The sequence below is a fragment of the Scomber japonicus genome, chromosome 22, assembly GCF_027409825.1.
Source record: "Scomber japonicus isolate fScoJap1 chromosome 22, fScoJap1.pri, whole genome shotgun sequence".
In the NCBI taxonomy this organism is placed as follows: Eukaryota; Metazoa; Chordata; class Actinopteri; order Scombriformes; family Scombridae; genus Scomber; species Scomber japonicus.
In genome coordinates, this window is record NC_070599.1 from 17995416 (window position 1) to 18016184 (window position 20769).

The window sequence follows — 20769 nt, forward strand, 5'->3', positions numbered from 1 at the left end:
AAGGATTTTCTCTAAAATTATACAATAGTTGTATTTCAGACTGCTCCATGTTAAGGTTTATACTTTACCGTTTTCAGGGTCTTCAGAGCCTCTGATTGATTCATAGACACAAACATCACCTGTGAGCAACAAGTAAAAATCAAACTGTCTGTTTTAGAGCCTTTACTGTATTTGTAGACTGTAATAGAAATGTTAGGGTTACACTTAAAGTAAATATAAAATGATAAGGATTAGTATGGAGACTGACCGTGGAGAAGAGAATTGTAGATGTGATCTTGAGTTTCATTCAGGTTGACCATGTGATGTGTGGCAGAGTCCTGATTGGTGCTCTTAGACTGGATTGGTCTAAAACATTTAGCAAATACAATGAATTTAATAAGAGACATTGAAGTTACTGCTGTTATGTTCATAATGAAAGAGAGGAGAGTTTTTTACCAACCTGACAGAGTGAGAATCTGTGAAAAGAATATTTGTTGTTACATGGTTTTGTTTTATAAATATTTTTTCTGCTATTCCACATCATGACATCAGAATACAACTTTGTATTTGAATAATTAAATAAAACATTTAACATCAGAAGGAAAAGTCTCACCTTTGGATGGTCTGTAGAGATACAACAGGATCAGGAGAATAATAAATACAACTCCACAAACCGCCCCAACAATTAATGGAATAAGAGATGAAGAGTTTTCAGGTCTGGACACTGCTGTAAGGGATAATAAATGATATGTTGAGATAATTATTTAATGGTCTTGATGTACAGTATAAGAGAAGTTAATCCAATATGTTAAATCTTCTGAAACTAAACATGTAAATTGGAATTTCTGTTTGTCCACATTTCTTTCAAAGACAGTAACACAGTTCATAAAAAACTAAATGTATGAGTTGTTTTAATCCTACTCACCCTGAACTGACATCCAACTCTGTGCTGATTCTTCTCCTGAGTATTTACACTTGTAGAAACCTTCGTCTGACTTTGACACTGCAGAGATATTCAGCTCTCTTCTGGTATCATTTTGGATAAGTTTGTCATTTTGATAGAAAAACACGTTGGAAAGTAATTCTCCTGTCCTCAGTTTGCAGCCAAGAGTAACAGACTGTCCCTCAGTCACAGGATGCACAGGGCTCACCAGGATAATATCTGCATCTGTAAAACAGTCAAAGAATAAGAAGTTTCAGTCAGAGACCAGCTGGTGGCCTTTAGAATAAGGTGACATAAAACTATAAGAAGAGATCACACATATACCTTTATTTTTCTACAACTAATATATCTCACAGAATCAGTGTAGCTGAACAAAGACCCAACATTTCAGCTTTATTACATAACTGTAAATATAGCTATGGCTAGTTAGCTCTAGAGCTAACAGGTACACATGAAAGAAACAGTGGATGGCTACTGTCACAAAAACACCTCTGACTAAATCAGCATTTTAATTTTATCATCAAAACTTAAGAAATGTGATTGATTTCCCCTTGTTTAAATAAATATGAAGCTGAGTTTTGGTGTAATTTTAAAGAAAGGTTTAATTTTGGTTCACAGTTTACTTGCGTTTAACAAGAAGTTAGTGTATATAACTTGTTTGTCTACACAGGAAGTGTAATTAGTGGCACCATGTTGAAAATAATTTAAATACAAGATGAAAATAAAATATATGTAATGAAAACATACTCTGTCTAGTGATGTTGACGGCATTGCTGAACTCTCCTGATCCAGACTCACACCAGTACACTGCATCACTCTGATGATAACTGTAGATGTTGCATGTGGATTCAGTCATGGACCTCCAGTTACAGTCTGACCTGTAGCGACCCTCAGGAAACCTCCTCACTCTCCCAGTAAAGTTTCCTTCACAGCTCAGTGAGACAGAGTCAGAGGTGAAGTGCTGCACTCTGTCAGGACTCACTTTGAGAGTCACTGCTGAATGAACATCTGAAAACATGTAATGAAAAATCAACAGAGATATTACATTTAAAAAGATCATAATACAAATATTATTATTTTTATTTTTTATTCTATTTATTGTTGAGAATAAAAACATCTGAATCATATAATCGGTGCATCAGGTGCTGTGTTTAGGTGAAACTGAGTGTTAAGAACATACAGAGCATATGGACTGACAGTGGAGACGTGAAGTGTGCTACAGAGAGGTTTCAGCTGTTTTATGGTGTTACGGCCCTAGGCCGTTGGTATGGTTTCTCCCCTTCCTCTGTGTGTATATGTGCTCCGCTCCGAGGTTTCCGGTGGACCAGTGAAGCAGACCCTTGGCGGCTGGTGGATGAGGCTGATTGGTGCTGCGCATCTCCAATCAGCGTGCGACAGCTTTAAAAGCCTGGCGTGCCCTCCAGACGCCGGCAGACACCTCAGTAGCTGCAATAGTCGTTGTAGTAGTAGTAGCAGTTGTTCTTGTTCGAATAATAGCTTGTGTTTTGGTTACCCAGATTTGGGCCAGGGTAAGACTAGTTTCTTTCTTTCTTTCCTATTTGTGTCACTGTGTTTTCTGGTTAGGTTTAGGGGTGCTGATTACTTGTATTTTCTGTTTGGTATAGCGTTAGAGTAGGTAGTTAGACTTTTGGTTTAGGAATATTTGATTTGTTGTTTATTATTCCCTGTATTGATTAGACAGTTAGCTCCATTTTTATTTGTAAGGAGTCCTCTTTTTGCTGTATTAGCGGCCCCTTTCTGTTGGTTTTTGTATTAAATTCCACGTTGTCATAATTTGTTATAATAAATACCCATTTTATTTTACAACCATTTTCCATCGGTTGTGTGTGTGTTACCTTCCCTTTTCCCCATCGAGCTGGGTTCGTAACATATGGATGTTTGGATAATTTTTTCTATCTTGAAAACTTGCTACCAAGATAACTATTGAAACTGTTCACTGTGAAGCTGTAAATATTTACCTGCCACCTTTCAAACATACAGGATTGTGTTTTTCATACTAAATGATGCTTCATTGTCTCTATTTAAAGTACTAGTCAAACTTTTCTGAGGTTTCTAGTTTCTGTACTTTGTCCATTTACCTGATTTGTTGCCTGCTGACTTTTCTGGTTTTTATGACTATACTTTGACTGTTTTGTTAATCTACAAGTTTCCTGATGAACAGATACAATCTCATTTAACCACACAGCTGCTGTGTAGGTAAAAGTAATGAGTATTGGCTGTAAGATGATCTCAGGTATCCAAAGTATTGAATGTAAAGAGGAGAGTTCAGTTTCAGTATCATAATATCTCAGTGTTTTGGTGCTTTAATGGTTTCAGATCAACTAAAGGAAATCCAGCTCAGTCCAGTTTGTAAAATAATTCAACATCAACATTGTGTTTGGTGAAAAACTGAAACCTTGACTTGATGGAGAAAAGTCAAAGGTTCACCACAATCAATACCCAGATAATGACATCACAACTGCTTCTTGACAGAAAGACACAAAAACAAACAAACTCACCTCCAGACCAAACAAACCCAGGTTTGCTGTATTGAGTGTAATACACTGGGTCTCCTCTTCCAGCTCTACACTTATATCTTGCTGTGTGTGTCGGTCCATGAATGATGTAGGAATCCTGTTCAGTCCCATTGATGCTACCAGGTAGCAGCTCATAGATGTAGGAGTAGTCTGATAGTTTGGGAACAGTCTTATACCAGTAAAACCTCCATCCTGCAGATGGATGTTCAACCTCACAGCTCAGAGTTACTGAGTCTCCAGGACTCAGCCATAATGGAGACACAGTGAGGACAGGTGGTTCTGTTGGAAAGTGATTTTCTCAGAATGAAAACATGTTATGAGAAAACTTTAGTCTCTAGACAGTAAATATATATTATATAAGACAAGTATCATTTTATCTATTATTGAGCTACATTATATTTAAATATTTTTTATATGTAAATATGTACTAACAAAAAAGTATTTTATTGAATATTGAATATTTTCAGTGTAAAATTAAATAAGATCAGACTTACTATCAGATACTGTCAATGTGATGTCAGCACTCCACTCTGTTGAAATATGTTCTGCATTTTTCATTTTGCCTCTACACCTGTAGTTTCCACTGTGGTGTGAAGAAGCTTTGCTAATCCTGTATTCATTGTTATTTGGATATGTGCCATGGGGACTCTTCCATTCATACTCCCACTCTGTGTCTCCGTCATGGATCTCACATCTCAGCATGATCGTCTCTCCGCTGTATATCTCAGTCCAGTTGGGTTGCAGAGTCACAACAGCCTTATTTGGAACTACACACACACACACACGCAGTTTGAAGACATGTCAAGCAACTTATTTGCCAAAAAAAATCTTAAAAACATCAGATACACATCAGAGGCAAACATTTAAATTAAAAAAGAGGAAAATAGCCATTTTTTATTACCAGAAGAAAAAATGCAATAAATAAGAGACAGTCTTTCATACTAAACATATTAAATATAGAAGTGGGATTAAAGGACACTTATATAAAACTTTAAAAGTCTAATTTAAAGTCTGGACTGAAACAGGACAGCAGCTCCTCAAATACTTTAACAGGACAAATGTGTTGTGGAAGCTTCCACTCTTGTTTCACATCTTTACAACCTGAACAGGCCGTCATCAGAGGATCAAGAGCTACTAACATATACTCACTTTTCATTAACAATCTCCTTAATCCTCCTCTTAAAAAAATTACTCTGTTTATACTACTGATAATAGATTTAATTAATAAATGTTTTATTATTCCACAACAAATTATTAAACTCACCAGCTTTCCAAACAGTGACTGTTCTGCTGAACTCTGTGAAGATCTCTGGGTTTCCTCTTCCTGCTCTGCAGTAATAGATGCCTCCTTCTGAGACCTTGTTAACTGGTTTAACATTTGTTATGGGCTGAAGAGGAGAATAATCTCTAAACCAGTAGTATTTCCAATCAGCAGAGGAGTCCACAGAGCAGGTCAGTGTCACATCGCCTCCTACTGGTATGACGTTTCTGTCTACTTTCAGTGTCGACTCGGCTTTATTCACTGTTCAGTTCAGAGAAAAAACACAACAAAAACAAAAATGTGACTCTTCTAGATTAACACCAGACTAGGAAGCTACGTTATTATAGGAAGGAGAATATATTTACTGTTACCTTTATCGAGATAGATTGAAACAGAAAAACATGAATATGATATGAACATATTTGACTTACATGATCGTCTCAGTGTGACGGCTTCACTCCACTCTGTAGAGGAATATAAATCTCTTCTACCCTTACACATGAGGTTTATATTACTGGAAGAAGAAGCACTGATTCTGAATTCTTTATCTTTCTGAGGTGAGACCACATTGTTTTCTCTCCATTCAAATTCCCATCGAGTGTTTCCACCTCTCTGTATCTCACATCTGACAGTGATTGTCTCACCGCTGTATATCAGAGACCAGTTGGGTTGCAGAGTCACAACTGCCTTGTTGGAAACTGTTCAAACCAAAAATACATAGTTAGGACACAACTAGAAATATAAAATAAAGAGAGAAAAAACCCAAAAGACTAAAAATCAAGTAGTATAAACAGACCTTTGTAATCACATCTATTTGTCAGATAAACAGGTTTTACTGAGGACAACAGTCCTCCAAAACACCTAAACCTAAACTTTTACAGGATTCATTTATCTCACAGAGCAGAGAGACTTGACTGTTCAACGTTAGTCATTTTAGGGAACAGTTTAATAATCTCCTGTAGTTGTGTCTTTGCTGTCTAGGTTACTAAGCAGGCAGATTACTGGGAATTAAATATATATTAAATTAAACTTTCTATGAATAAGAATGAGAACTTTTTATTCAGTATTAAGATTTGTTGTGAAAAGCTTTTATTTGCAGGACAGTCTGTTCACAGCCATGTTTCTTATAAACATTCACTGTATGAAAAGATGATTTGTAGCAGGAGGAAAAGTTGGTAAAGTAATAAACTGAGGATCACAGTACTGTGAGTAAATGTAATGATGTGTCTGATCTCATGCTGAGAAAGGAGTCACCACTAGGGGGAGCCATTGGAGTAAAGAATCTGACCTACCGTCACTGACTCTGATCATTTTAAAATATACTCAATAAAATCATCTAAAAGCCTCCTCACTGATTTAAAATCTAGATTGAAACAAAGGAAAACTATTTCAGCTGAAACATTGAGTTAAATGATATTCAATGTCAAGGAAAAGTCCACAAATAATACTGAATTAAACAGTCATGTGTTTTCCAGATATTTATAAGTTAAACTGAGCAGCATTAGGGAAGAACCCTCAACTCCTTTATTGTGTCTGTATACAAACTGAAGTATTAATCAAATGTTGCATTATTACCATGATAAAGGATTTAATACATGTTCAAACTTCCTTCAGAGAGCTAAGAGGTACTGGACTACATCATCCATTCATTCAGGTTCTTGTTACCACATATGGTTTTCTTCCACACTTCAGACACTGTTTAAGAATTACATTTAAAGAATAAATGTTTTATTCAAAAACTAATGACTTAACTCACCAGTTTCCTGAATAGTAACTGTGTCGCTGTCCTCTGTGTAGAAGACTGAGTCTCCTCTTCCTCCTCTGCAGTAGTAGATGCCTCCTAGATAAACACTTATGTCTCTGTCTGGATTAACATTTCTTATGAGTTGAGGTGCAGAAGACTCAGAGGTTTGTCTGAACCAGTCGTATTTCCAGTCAGCAGAACCGTCCACAGAGCAGCTCAGTGTCACACTGCCTCCTACTGGTGTGATGGTTTTGTCTGCTGTCAGTTTGGGTTTGGGTTTATTTGCTGGGAGAAAAACACAAAACAGTAACTATAACAATTGTAATGAGATTTTAATTAGATTTTTTTTTAAATTTCCTATTACTGTTGCACAACTTGAACAACACTGACAGTAACAAGTACTAGCCAATCAGAGGCAGAGTAAGGAGGGTCTTGCCAAGAAAAGAAGTGGGATCGATCATAAAGCATCAGGTCAACATGAACATGCATTTTGAGACAAAAGCTGTTTTACTTTTGGGCAGTAATGAAGCCATTTCAGTATTTATATTGATACATGGATTAAAATGATATACATAATACAACTTAAACCTAAAAATGGGATGAGATTAAGAAAAATACAGTGGATGACAAATAAGAGATAAATATATATATGTAACAAAAATAAAAAATATTCACCTTCAGGTTGTCCGTAGCAGATTGTATTCATCACTAAAAAAGATGAAACTTGATCAGACAAAATCAAACTGAAAAAGTCACAATCATAACAAAGGCATTTAAAACTACATATTTATATACTATCCTGTCTGCCTCCTAGTCTGCAGTCCCTCTCTCTCTTTCTCTCCCTTCCTTGTGTCTGTGCTTGAAGGCAGGAGTGGAGACAAGTATCCATAGGCCTGTACTACGAAGCTGGATTAACATACCTGGGATATCTCTCCGTTACCTGGGTTGACTTACCTAGACATTCGCAATCCTGATAAGCGGTACTACGAAGCTGGTTATCAACTCGGTAAATCAACCCAGGGTTTTCCAATCTGGATCTCTGCGCGTTCACATAAAGGGGAGGTGTTTGCAGCGTCTGACCAATCACAAACATGGAGAAACCCTGCAGAGCAGACTACTTTACCATGGAGGAGCAGACAATTATTATTCATAAATATGAAGAATTCAAACATCATCCAGACCAAAAGCAACACTGTTGCTGCAGCAAAAGTCAGGAAGGAATGCTGGCAGAAAATTTCCGGCATTAAGTGAGTTTAATATTCAACATTCATTTGACATTCAAAATACAAACCTATTATGCGCTTCAACTATTTGAGTGAATGATGTCAAACCAACTGTATAACATACAGAATAATATCCCTCATGTGCCACAAGGATTCTTTTTTAAATATATATTTTGGTCAATCTTTACAATTAAAAAATATGAATAAAATTCTGCTTTTCCGCACTTTTGCAGCGATTACTCTCAAGATGTTCTTATTGAGACTTTTTGTCAAGTTTCCTGGCACAAGTTCTGAAACTGGAGTTGTGGTAAGGTTATTTATTTATTGTAAGGCCCTATATGTAAAAAAGATAAAAAATAAGCCTTATTGCACATGAGGGAGTCTATGTTTTACAGATGGTTTGACCTCATTCACTCAAATAGTTGAGGCGCATAATAGGTTTGTATTTTGAATGTCAAATTAATGTTGAATATTAAACTAACTTAATGTTGTTGTATAGGATGTCATCAGGGACATCTAAAGGATTGCATCTCCCTAAAAACTCATTCTCTCCTAAGCGCTCCTCTCACGATCCGCGCACCAATGTTGACAGGATCTTTTAAGAATGGGCAGGTCATTTTCTAAGAGAGCTGATTGGTCAGGAGGTGCTTTCATACTCGTTGATCTCTTATCCAGAACATAACCTGCTCCGGAGCAGGTTAGCCGTTCAGCATAAGTTACCATGCTGATTTACCCCGGTAAGAAGTGAACCAGCGTCGTAGGACGGAAAACCCAGGGTTAACCCTGAAGTTACCTCGATAAGACAAAATCTTTTAAGTATATACCTAAATACAACCAGAGGCGGTCTTGGCTAGTTTTGGACCCTGGGCGGACCGACCATCGCCATTAAACGCAGATGTTTTGCATCGTTTTGGCCGATCGTCCAAACGAATACTGTAAATGCATTGCCTGAAAACAAAGCTTTCTGAAACCTGGTCCCAGGGTGAAAAAATTTGCAAACCGAGCCATTGAGTGTTCGTTTGGATGGTGAAGACGCATACCTGCGTTTCGATGATGTCATTGCCACAGCCCTTGAGCTTAGCCTTCCACCTCTTATATCCCGATTTGTAAACAGCGCTCAAGCTTTATGGACTTGGCCTCAGTACATCTGTACTGTACTGCACAGTGACCTCTGCTGGTCGTCCTAGTTGTTCTCCAGTTGTCTGGGCGCAGTGATATGAACTCCTTTAACGGAGGAGCAGCCAGATTATGAATTACCCTATACACTAACTAACATCGGCAAGACACACTAAATTTTCAAAAGTCAAGACTTGTGCTTTTGAATGATATTGCAGTGATGACGACTTGATGGCTTCTTGTCTAATACCTTGAGAGTTTGTTTATAGATCGTTTGTAGTGGAGCAAGTGTTGCTTTTCCAGTTTGTGACCAACTTGTGATGCAGTATGCAACATGTGAAAAAATCGCATTATAATTGCAGCCATTGAAAAGAAGGACTATCCCAACCCCCCTTCTTATCAGATGCCTCTGCTTGCAGCCACTGATGATTCTGCACTGGCCTGTGCAGAGTGGGAAGATGAAGCAGTGTGAAAACAGCTATTTTGGTTGATCTCAGTAAAATGAGATCAAAAGGGGGACTTGAAGTTGTTGTTTTATTGTTTTATTGTTTTTATTATGTTTTATTTTTTTTATTACTAATATTATATGTAATCTTTGAGTGCCACTGGACTGCTGCCTGGATGAGTACATGATTTATTTCTAGTGTTCAAAAGTCACCCTGATCATATTCTGGTTTTGATAATTGCACTAACACTAATTAAATAACTTTTACTGTTGCAGTATTAAGAACATCTTACTGGTCAGTATCAAGTGTGACAGGAGATGTAAGCAGAGAGTAGCACACAGAGCACAAGGCCGTAGCAACATGCACTACACTACAGCACTTTACACACATACCCTGTGCTAGCACACAACACAGCACACACACACACACACACGCACACACACACACACACACCTGCCTGCGTTTGAGCAGTAAGAGTGTCAGTATATTAAAGTTGTTATATTATTTTCATGTAGCCTTGAGCTGTTGCATTGTGTAATCTGCTGAGTATACAGGAAATGACTGTGATGATTAAAGGGAACTATGTTGCACTAATTACTAAGGGTTTTTATAAGTGATAAGAAGTGAATGCTTGCATTGTCTTAGACATAGTCACACCACTGTACCAAAAAAACACAATGTAGCTTGAAGTGGAAAAGTACGGAGCGTTTAAAGATGACCTTTAATGTGTTCTCACCAAGTATGTGAAAGTAGGATGCTTGTCCACAAGCATCCTGGTGCCTTTCATACTCAAACAGAAATGTATAGGAAAGTGTGTGCTAGATAATATACATAGAACAAATAAACACACACTAATAATCACTGTATGACATTAACATGAAACCATGAATGCACGTCACTTATCGCTGATAACATTTTAAAAAGCTCATAGAAAGACTGCGTGCTCTTACTTTGATATGCGGAAATGACGTCACCAGTAGGCGATCACTTGCTATCCGAAAATGGCCGAGTGATACGAGTGGATTTTCGTTCGGACCGGCGGAAAGTTTGTTTCAAAACTCTGTGTGTGTAAAAAGCAAATCCACAAGCGTAGAACTGAGATCCACAAATGTTTTTTCCATTCACAAATAAATTGTAGGAGTCACACACATTAATTTCAAGATTTCAGTAGAGATGTTTAGTGTCATTTAAAAACATGACATTAAAATTGAAGAGTTGGAGCTGGAGCATTTTTCATGTGAAAGAAGAAGAAGACAAACCTTAAAATAAAACTGTTATTAATATCGCTATGTGACTACTTTTGTGCGGACTCTGGCTGACTATCTGCTTTGTTTTGAATCTCCATGGCAACGGGAGAGAGCTGAAGCTTGATGGTGCCGTTTTCCCCCAATCTCTTCAGATCAAACCTGACGCTATGTCCTAACACAGTTGGGTGTCACTCCAAATCAACATTATGGTTGTGCTCAATCAATAATAACCTACACGGATGTGTTTAATAGCTTAGTGACGCTAAAGTTAAATTGTGATCAGAAGATTAATTCACCTCTCGATCTGAGAGTCATCATATCATTATATGCTCTGTGCTTCTTCAATTTAAACATATAGCTACGTTTTGTTGAAATATCATTGTTACCTACAGTATATTGTATGATCTATTACTTCAATTTAAACAAGTGATCAAAGATCAGTTCACTAAAATGTAAGCTCTCAGATCTGATGTTACAGCAGATATTACAGTTTTGACTATGTTTGGCATGTGTGCACACTTGTGTGTGTTTGTATTTGTGCGCAGGGCAGAGAGATGCTTTCCACAATCGTTAAATAAAGAACGATGTAAAAATCAATCTTACAGTGTATTTGTTGTTGTTTGATATTCAATTAATCTTTCATGAAATTGTATCATAATCTTTACTGCGAATCCAGTGCAAATCCTCGTCTATCTATGGCTTACAGCAGAGGTGTCAAACTCATTTTCATTCAAGGGCCACATACAGCCCAATTTGATCTCATGTGGGCCGGACCACTAAAAGGAAGGAAGGAAGGAAAAGAAGGAGGAGAAGAAAGAGAATACAGGAAGGAAAGATGGAAGGAAGAGAAGATAAGACAAGAAGGAAGGAAGCAAGGAAAAGAAGACAGGGAGGAAGGAAGGAAGGAAGGAAGGAAGGAAAAGAAGACGGAGGAAGAAAGGTAGGAAGGACAGATGGAAGGAAGGAAGGAAAAGAAGATGGAGGAAGAAAGGTAGGAAGGACAGATGGAAGGAAAGAAGGAAGGAAAAGAAGATAGAGAGGAAGAAAGGTAGGAAAAGAAGGAGAAGAGGAAGAAGGAAACTGGGCCCGACAGGACCTCTCGGCTGGCCGGTTCTGGCCCACGGGCCGCATGTTTGACACCCCTGGCTTACAGTGTCACAAATGAGTTCTCATCGGTAGGTTCCATTCCTCGGGTCGGGTCGGGTTCGGGTCATGATCAGCGCATTTTTTTTGCGGGTCGGGCGGGGCGGGTTGGATCTCCTGGCGGGTCGGGTTGGGGCGGGTGTTAAAAAAAGCCGACCCGCGCATCACTGGTAGGGGGATATAATGAGCGGCCCCACGTCTGATGGCATCACCCTAAAGATACGTCAGACAGACAGAGAAATCGACCAAGTTCGGAAAGCGACCAAGTTAACGTGATTGCTTGCATTGTTGTGGCATCATGGAAGGCAAGAAGAGAAAGGAGAAAGGAGGCGCTGAAAAGGACAGAATAAAAAAGAAGCGGATGCTGGAGAGGGATGCATCCAACTGCTCAAAAATAACAAATTTATTCTGAAGTCAGGCATCAATGAGTAGTGCAGGTAAATTGCCAGAAAAACAGTTAGTCGGAGCTCAATCATTGACGTTTTTGCTATGCGGAAGCTAGCACAAGCTAGACAAATGTGTATGGTATATTTCAGACGAATTAATGACTTAGCCAATAACAAAATGCATAAGTTCATTAGTGAAATATGATAGGGAAATGTAATGATTGCAATATATGGAGAATGATAAATTATTTCAGAAAGACATGCTGTGTTGGTGTAAAGGTTAGGGTTAGGGGGGTAAAAAATATAATATGGTTTTTAACTAGTATATCAACTCGATTTTGGCACTCTCAAACTCACACTTGCCCCATGTTACCAACAACAATGTGTTGAAAGCAGAAATATTCAGCACTGACATGATGCTTGACAGCCGGTAACTTGACAGCAGCTGATCCATGGTAACCATACAAACAAAGAAAAATAAGTTACACCCCCGGGAAATTTCGAGGCATGTCATTGGACAATAACTGCAACGACGTCATACATATCGGACCCCCAGCATAGCTGCCCGCTTGGTTTGCCGGTACCGGTAACTCAGACAAAGTTACCGATAAACAAAAAATGTGCAAGAGGTAAGAGTGCCAACAATTTTTTTTTTAGTTTGTTGAAAAATTAAGATGTTGTACACAGAAAATTAGGTCCTCCCTCGGTGTGGATCGTCTAAATACACGTAATCTCCCCTTGACGTTAAAATAAGCTGCTTCATCTACAGTAAACACAGCCTCTAGCAGTAACTGTACCACTCAGTGTCACAGTGCGCATGCGCGAAACAAGCTGTCAGCTTTCCAGCTTTTCACAAGCAGAACAGGACAGATTAGGCACGGATTTAAGACCAAAACAGTAGAACTAAGGTATTGTATAATTGAACACACATATTTTCAATTATTTTTATTGAAGGGCTTGGGCATGCACTGTATTTATAGCTTATTATGACCGCTCGCCCATGATATACGTATATATATTATTTTATATATATATATAAATTATTATATATAAATATAAATAATGTATTCATATGCAACTCATTTTTATACATCATTTATATATAAATTATTACATATATATATATATATAAATTATTATATATGAATATAAATATTATTATAATATAATTGTTGATATGTGGGAGAAACGTTGGGGGGGGGCTGGTAGTGGGCCGGTGGTGGCCTGGGCTGGTCAGAATTCTCCCGGTGGCTTTTAGTGCCCCACTCCGCCCCTGGTGACCATCAATGCAGCGCGTGTGAGAGCGCAGCGTCCTGATAGCTGTGTGATCTCACGCCAAACTTTTCATGAAATTTGAGAGCACTGAAGATGTCCCAGTCCTACCTTTCTTCTTGTCAACCAAAGGCCTTTCTGTCATTTTAAATCTCCCAGATCTGTGCAGAAACACACCGTTCCTCCAGCGGGTCTAACATGAGGGGCGGGACACAGAACTTGCTGGGAAAGATGGGGGCGTCGATTATTACGTTTTTATAATCGCGGGAGGCCAAAATCGATATCGCGATTAAAATTCAATTAATCGTCCAGCCCTAGTTCAAGTTCTCAGAGAAACTGATGAAACCAGTGATACTCTGTAATTGTGACTAATCAGGAACATGTTCTTTAATCTGTGCCATGCAAACAAAGTCAGTAATGTACTTACAGAATAATCCCAGCACACAGATCAAAGTGGACCTCATCCTCACATCCAACACTGACACTCTGTCACTCAGCTGCTCCCAGTCTGACAATGTTTCTACTTTGCTTCAATTATAATGCAGCAGAAAGAGAGAAGTTACATTTCATGTGAATATGAGATCAGAGTTTTTCTCAAACTAGTTCTAAGTTTAGTCTGCCTGTGTTTCCTTCCCTTATATGTGAAGCTCAAACCACTTCAGTTCGTTTGACCGCAGCAAACTTTGACACCTTCACACTTCCTGGCTACTGCAGAGATATCTTAGCTTAATTCTTGTGAAAAGGTTTGTGAAAATATTGCATTTAAAAAGTTATATTCACAATAAGCATTTATTTCACATCCATGAACCATAAAATCATCAAACTTTCATGTACATGTTTAACATTTAATCATGTGTTCATTTGTGCATGTTTTACAGCACACGCCCAGTGCTCTGCAACAACAGTTCCTGCATTGTGGTGAGGTATGTGTTGTGTGTAGAAGCCCTGACTAACAAATGTGTTGCCTGCAAAGAACGAACACAATTGTAGAGATATCTTAGCTTATGTCTTCTGCAAAGGTTTGTGCCTGGAAAATGTTATGTTAATATGTTATATTAAAAAAAGATAAAAACAATAAGCATTTATGCACTTCCATGAACCATAAAACCATCACCATCATATGTGTTGCTGCCTGCCTAACTTCAACACCAATGATGTGTTGCGATAAATTCATACATTCACACTAGAGCTAATGTGTCAATAAGCAGAAAAGACGAGGTGTCTGATACTGTGCATGGTGTACAATCATATTTTTAGGCAGTAGAAATTAGATTAAATGAAAATATTTTGAGAGGTACTAGAAATTGAGTCAAATGACTCTTTGAATATAATTATGTGGACAGTCAATATGTTTTCACTATGTCAGTTCTCAATTAGTCCTAACAGAAAGCCAGAGGGTTCAGTGTGGGAAAATATGAACTTAAAGTTCACACTATGTTTTTCATCTTGACCACGGTCTATCACCTCGGTTTGTCAATCAGCTGTGAAACATGTCTTCTTGCTGTCAACATAAATGTGGTTTTAACTAAAGACTCTACAGTATTTCCTCATTTGAATCGGTTTGTTGAGTCTCCTCTGCAGGACTTGTGCTCTGCAGTCATGTAATAATGAAATAATAACACTGGGTGCCCAGGTGGTCAAGTGGTTTGGGTGCATGCCACATACACAGCGGAACCTGGTTCAAGACCTGGCCAGAGGAACTTTTCTGCATGTCACCCCCCCCCCCCATGATTTCCTTCCTTCCACCAACGCAAAATTAGATTAACTTTACTTGCTGAACTGCAGATGATGGGTCTTCATCCTCACCTCCATATTCATCACCATGTAATGCTCCTGAGAAAAGACATTCAAAATTACTTAATGCAATTAAATTGACATTTAAGACCAAGTTGAAAAATGTTCTGTATCCCTGGATATTAAAGAAAAGTGGTTGCCAACAGTACAGTTAAAAACTCTTATTATACGGGGCGGCTGTGGCTCAGGAGGTAGAGCGGTGAATGGTATAGTTTCCTCCTGATGAGCAGGTTGGCACCCTGCATGGTAGCTCCCGCCATCAGTGTGTGAACGGGTGAATGAGACATGTAGTGTAAAAGCATTTTGAGTGGTCATAACGACCAGAAAAGCGCTATATAAGTACAGTCTATTAGGGTTGGGTGATTGGACAAATATATCATTCCTCTTGTGGCTACTTGGTTTTTTCTTCAAAATGAAGAAATTCTCAATAGTTTCAGACCTTTACATTGATGTTATTCTTTCCTTCGTAGGTGTCATCTGTCCCTGAAGAAATAAATAATGCATATTTTTCAGTTCATCAAACCATTATCTTGACACAGTTGTTGCATTTAGTTAGCACACAATACATTTACTGTATACAGTGAAACTAAATGAAGAAAACTCACGTGGCTTGCCTCCAGTCAAACAGCCACACCACCAGTGATAACCTCAAGCCGTAACCTGTACGACAATTTGCTCCTCAAATATTTCAACCACCAAACATCATCACAGAATATTAGTGTTGTCTGGAGTTTATATGGCAAATATATGGCAAATAAAACACATTTCATCCTAAAAAAAGGAAAGTATTTTACCACAGTTTAGCCCTAATCTACTAACCATGAGAGATACTGTAGCAACATACGGGGCCTCCCCGTGAAGTCTGCAGGGGCTCGTCAGGTGTCACGTTCAAGTGCATAGAAGAAAAACAGAAACCCCTGCGGTAACTAATACATCTTTAACGACAGTGAGGCAGAAAATATCAAATCACAGTAAAAGGTTTTTTTTTTACTAGTATAAAATGAAATGAAATGAAATGAAATGGGGGGGGGGGGGGGGCAGATAACAGCCACCACGTTGGCTCCGCCCATGGATGAACAGTCTGGGATGTCTTAAGAAAAGTTAGTACGTTCAACATTATATCTCAGTTTTTTTGACATTCAGTATATAGTACAAGTACATTCTGAGTATTTGTCAAAACACCTGCCTTCTTCATGAGAATTGATGGCGCGCCATCTGTAGCCAGGCCGACAGCACAGACCCAGTCCATCCCGACCCTGTCCAGCATACCAACAAGTGAGTTGAAAATGTCACTCGCACACAAGACTCTACAGTGTTTCCTCATTTTAAACTGTTCATCAAGAGTCTCCTCTTCAGGTCTCGTACTCTTTAGACATGGGTGAAGCTTTGATGGCAGATTTGATTGACAGTTCAGGCACACAGCTCACATCAAATAACAAATCACCACATCAAACAATGAATGTGGAGGCAAATAATGAAGGCTCACATCATATAATGAAATAGCACCATCTAGTGGCGAAAACTAGACATAGACCTTCAAATAAAAAAGGATGGAGTTTAATTTGTGTGGAGGTTCTTTCTTCATATTTAATGACTGTTCTACCTCTGTATTCACTATTTGATGGGTGACTCTTCATTGTTTGACCTTTCTATTCATAACAGTTGGCATTAATTGCAATGTGTATTTGTTATCTGATGTTCAGCTTTTCATTATTAGATATGGATCAGTAGTGCACCACTCTTCTCTCTGCTTCCTCAACTCTGTCTGCTCTCTGATCAGATCATATTAGGTAATATTCACATGTGATATTGGATGACAACATTTCTTAAGATCAGGAGGAAAAAGCTGAATGTTTTGTTTCCCCAGATGTTCCTAGAGCTTCAAATTTAATAATTAAAAATACTAAACTCTAGCTCACTCAGTTATATAAATATATTAAATATATAATAAACATATAAAAATAAATGACAAACAGCACTGATTATTTAAATTCAAGAAAACTTTACAGTATAATAACAAAAAGTTACATGAAACATGTTGACGTCCATCAAGGAGCTTTTTCATCAAACGCTGAAAAACATGTATAATTAAAGCTGCAAGCAGCGATGATCGGGCCCAAGCCCCCCCCACGCACCGCCCCGTACGCGCATGTCGGTGCGTGCTGCAGTCACACGGCAGACACAGCGGGCATGTAGACTTCTTGGCACCCGGGCTCCTAATCAACGTTGTGTGATGGGGCTAAGTCACATTGCATGTGTCCACTAGGTGGCGCTAGAGATCACCCACCAATTATATGTCATGTTGCAGTGTGTGATGTGGAGAACACATCCTGTAAATTTCATGTAAATCGGATAATGTTTGTCATATGAGGCTGACTTCCTGTGTCCAGTAGGTGGCGCTGTGTATATGAAGCAGTATTGATGCATAGAAGTGTTCAGGGCGGGACCCTCTACATGTGTGATCAATTTGGTGTAGACAGGACCATGTCTGTAGGAGTTATAACATCTTCCTGCTTTATGGCGAAGCATCGAAATTGTTTGCACGGCCACGCCCAACAGGAAGAAGTCATCAAAAAGATTTTGATGACAGGCGTTACATCTCAGCTGAGTCAATTTCAGGTTCAAATACTTAAGATTATGGGAGTAATTAGTGAAAGAATGAAGCAAGTGACTTCCTCTTGCCAGTAGGTGGCGCTATGACTGTCACTAAATATGAGACTGTACATGTGTTCAGATTAGGACGCTGAACAAGCATATTAAATTTGGAAAAGCTCAGACCATAACACACTATTAAAAGAACAACCTGTATATGTTAAATAATTCCACAGTAAAGGTTTTTGTTTAACATACAAGTAAAGACCCTTAATTGATTAACCCTGCCACCCAGTGGAGAGAACTTGTAATGATTCCAAAACTATCACCATCTCTCTCCACTTCCCTCCCTCCCATAACATTTTAAATTACACCTACACACATTACCTCAAAATGAACAACCAACCACCACAAGAAACAATCAATAAAACTTTATTAAAAATATAACAACAATACAACTCCAAATTTAACAATTTAACAAAAATTAACAATTTAACAAAAAAAAACTATTCGTCAATGGGGACGTCCTCTGATTCTTCCAATGGGGGCGGGGGGGTGTCATTGTCTGCACACATGTAGAAAAACATATAAATGCATTAATTATGTCATTGCCTGTTTGTCGAACTGATTCTTTATAACACAATCATGAACAAAAATATAATGACAATATCCATGTAACCCTGCCAATTGACAAACTTAATTGGCCTAATTATTGCCAAATGTTACAGGGATACTCATTTCTGTCTATAATGGGAATTCCTGGACATGACATTTTCATCAATAATTTTCTATACTGGTCCCAGTAATATTGATTATTAAACTGTACTGAAATAGCATATCACATGATGTGATTAAGCTGAATTTCAGCAAAATAGTTGTGGACAGCTTTTTTTCATATCCTATTAATTTCAAACGGTAACATCTAGGTGGAAACTTCAACCAACCAATGGTGTAACTCCATGACTCACCAAATTGATCACTCATTCACTCAATGACAGACTAAGGCTAACCCCCACTTTGCTGTGATCCAGCCAAAAAACAAACACATAAACACTGTAATATTATTACACAACCATATCAGTCATATCTTTGACAACACGCAAATCACAACTAAACACAAACACTCACCATCTTTTAGGAGACAGGCAGCCGCCTGCTCCACCTCCAGCTGCAGCTTTGCTGCTTTGAGCTGGCGCTCCAGCGTGGCTGCCCTCTGCTCTGCGGCCTTCCGCAGCCGCACCTGGCGCACCAGTACCTGCATGGCCTGGCCATGTACAGCCAGGCTCTCCTTATATATTTCGTCCCGATTAGCCGTTGGATCTATACAGGCGTACTGCATATACAAAATAAGCAATGTACACATCAATCATAAAACAATATGAAGCATCAGTATATATGTTACTGGGTCAGACTAAATGAAGATTGAACACAGCATAAATTAAACATTTAATTTTCGCCTGACAAAAATGTACACTTTTAGAGTGAATAACACCTTCTGAATTTTGCTGCTGTAGCCAAAAAACTCTTGAAACTGTACATGACATCTGAACATTATCTGTGCCAAGTTTCATGTTAATAAAGTAAAGCACTGCAAAGTTAGAGATTTTAGTAGAGATATATTTAGGCGCTCAACTCTACTCCATCTAAGCATTGTGCAGTGCAGTGTTTTTGCAAAAGGCACAATCAGTTGCTCGGTGTTTGACTTGTGTTTTGTTGAGCTGTAAATGGTGGTGCTGGCTGATAGCTGAGCTGCTTTTGAAAAACATGGTGTGTCATATGACTATATTGGTGCTTGTTTCGCTGCTCTGAGACGTTTTTCATTTATAGGGGGCACTGTTGCCCCAGATGGTGGGGGCTTTCCAGTTTTAGAGGTTAAACAATTGTAGATGTTATAAGGAATTAATAATAGAATGTATTTATCCAATTTCACCTAATCTTTATCATATCTAATTTATTACACTTATTTTCTTGTCACTCCATCCAAAATAGTGTGTCTACAGAGAATGGGTTCATTAGATCATTATGCTATAAAATGGATATAATTTTTTTTTTCTTTCATCAAAACCAGCACTTCATAGTATCTCAGATCAGAGCAACATTGTTTTATAAGATTGCAAATTTGTTTCCCCACTTCTTGTCAAAAACGCGCCAAAACAGCACAAAACCCGCCACATTTAATACTTACACTTAACATTTGAAACGCATGCCTGAGATCCATCACCTCTTTCTCCTCCACCGCTGCAAATTTTCGGGGCGAATTGGTTGCCATCTGAACATAAAACATGACAATAAATCAACTCCAAACGACATTCACACTAATACACGTTATAACACGATATTAATTATTTATTATTATTATTTATTTATTTATTATATTATTATTATACATTCATGTGACATCACTGCAGCATACATCATTGTGATAGACCACATTGTCCAGAAAAAAGAAATAACTTGCTTCGTCATTACGGGTTGATACTAAAACCACAATTAAGAAAATACCTCTTACCTTTCCTCTTTCATGGAAATTTCCCAAATGACTGATTTGTGGATCTACCTTGCGCATGCGCGAGAAAGTCAGATCTGTAGACAACAAAACCTGGATAAAATGCATTGAACAGAAAGACGAAAAGTGGCTTAATCAGAGCTGTCAACTCTCACGCAATCACAGTAACAATAACCCCCCTACACACACACACACACACACACACACTTCTACCTATTCACTCAGCGCTGTTTTCAGACCGCGGTGTCACAGCTTTATTATTTAATCCATCTCGCTTGTTTATTGAGAGAAAACCCAAATCAATGAAACTCCGCTCCATGTTTTCACTGATACCGACACACGCGTACATACACACACGCCCGCACGCACACGCACGCACGCACGTGCACACACATACACACACAGTCGTTGCCATGGTAGTTAACTACCGTGCAGCATGAGGACAGAGCATGCACAGACAGACCAAAAAATGCACCAAAATTGAGCATTTTTCCCAAGATGGCCGAGTTTCATTCTTCAATGTCAATCGGGAAGGCTGAGGTTCAATTTTGAATATTTCAAAATGAGTGTGTTGCGTTTC

General features: G+C 38.4%; 1 protein-coding gene across 1 annotated transcript; it reads right to left on the reverse strand.

Moving 5' to 3' along the window:
* Nucleotides 1-57: 57 nt before the first annotated feature.
* si:ch211-163c2.2 (uncharacterized) lies at nucleotides 58-20249 on the reverse strand. The gene is made up of 13 exons (XM_053343114.1): nucleotides 20241-20249; nucleotides 18812-19016; nucleotides 6477-6749; nucleotides 5152-5418; nucleotides 4724-4981; nucleotides 3954-4226; nucleotides 3442-3738; nucleotides 1670-1930; nucleotides 905-1147; nucleotides 593-706; nucleotides 440-455; nucleotides 248-345; nucleotides 58-119 (listed from the first exon to the last, which is right to left on the reverse strand). Exons 1-13 carry the CDS (start codon nucleotides 20247-20249, stop codon nucleotides 58-60), a joined length of 2376 nt encoding a protein of 791 aa, XP_053199089.1.
* Between the last annotated feature and the right edge of the window lie 520 nt (nucleotides 20250-20769).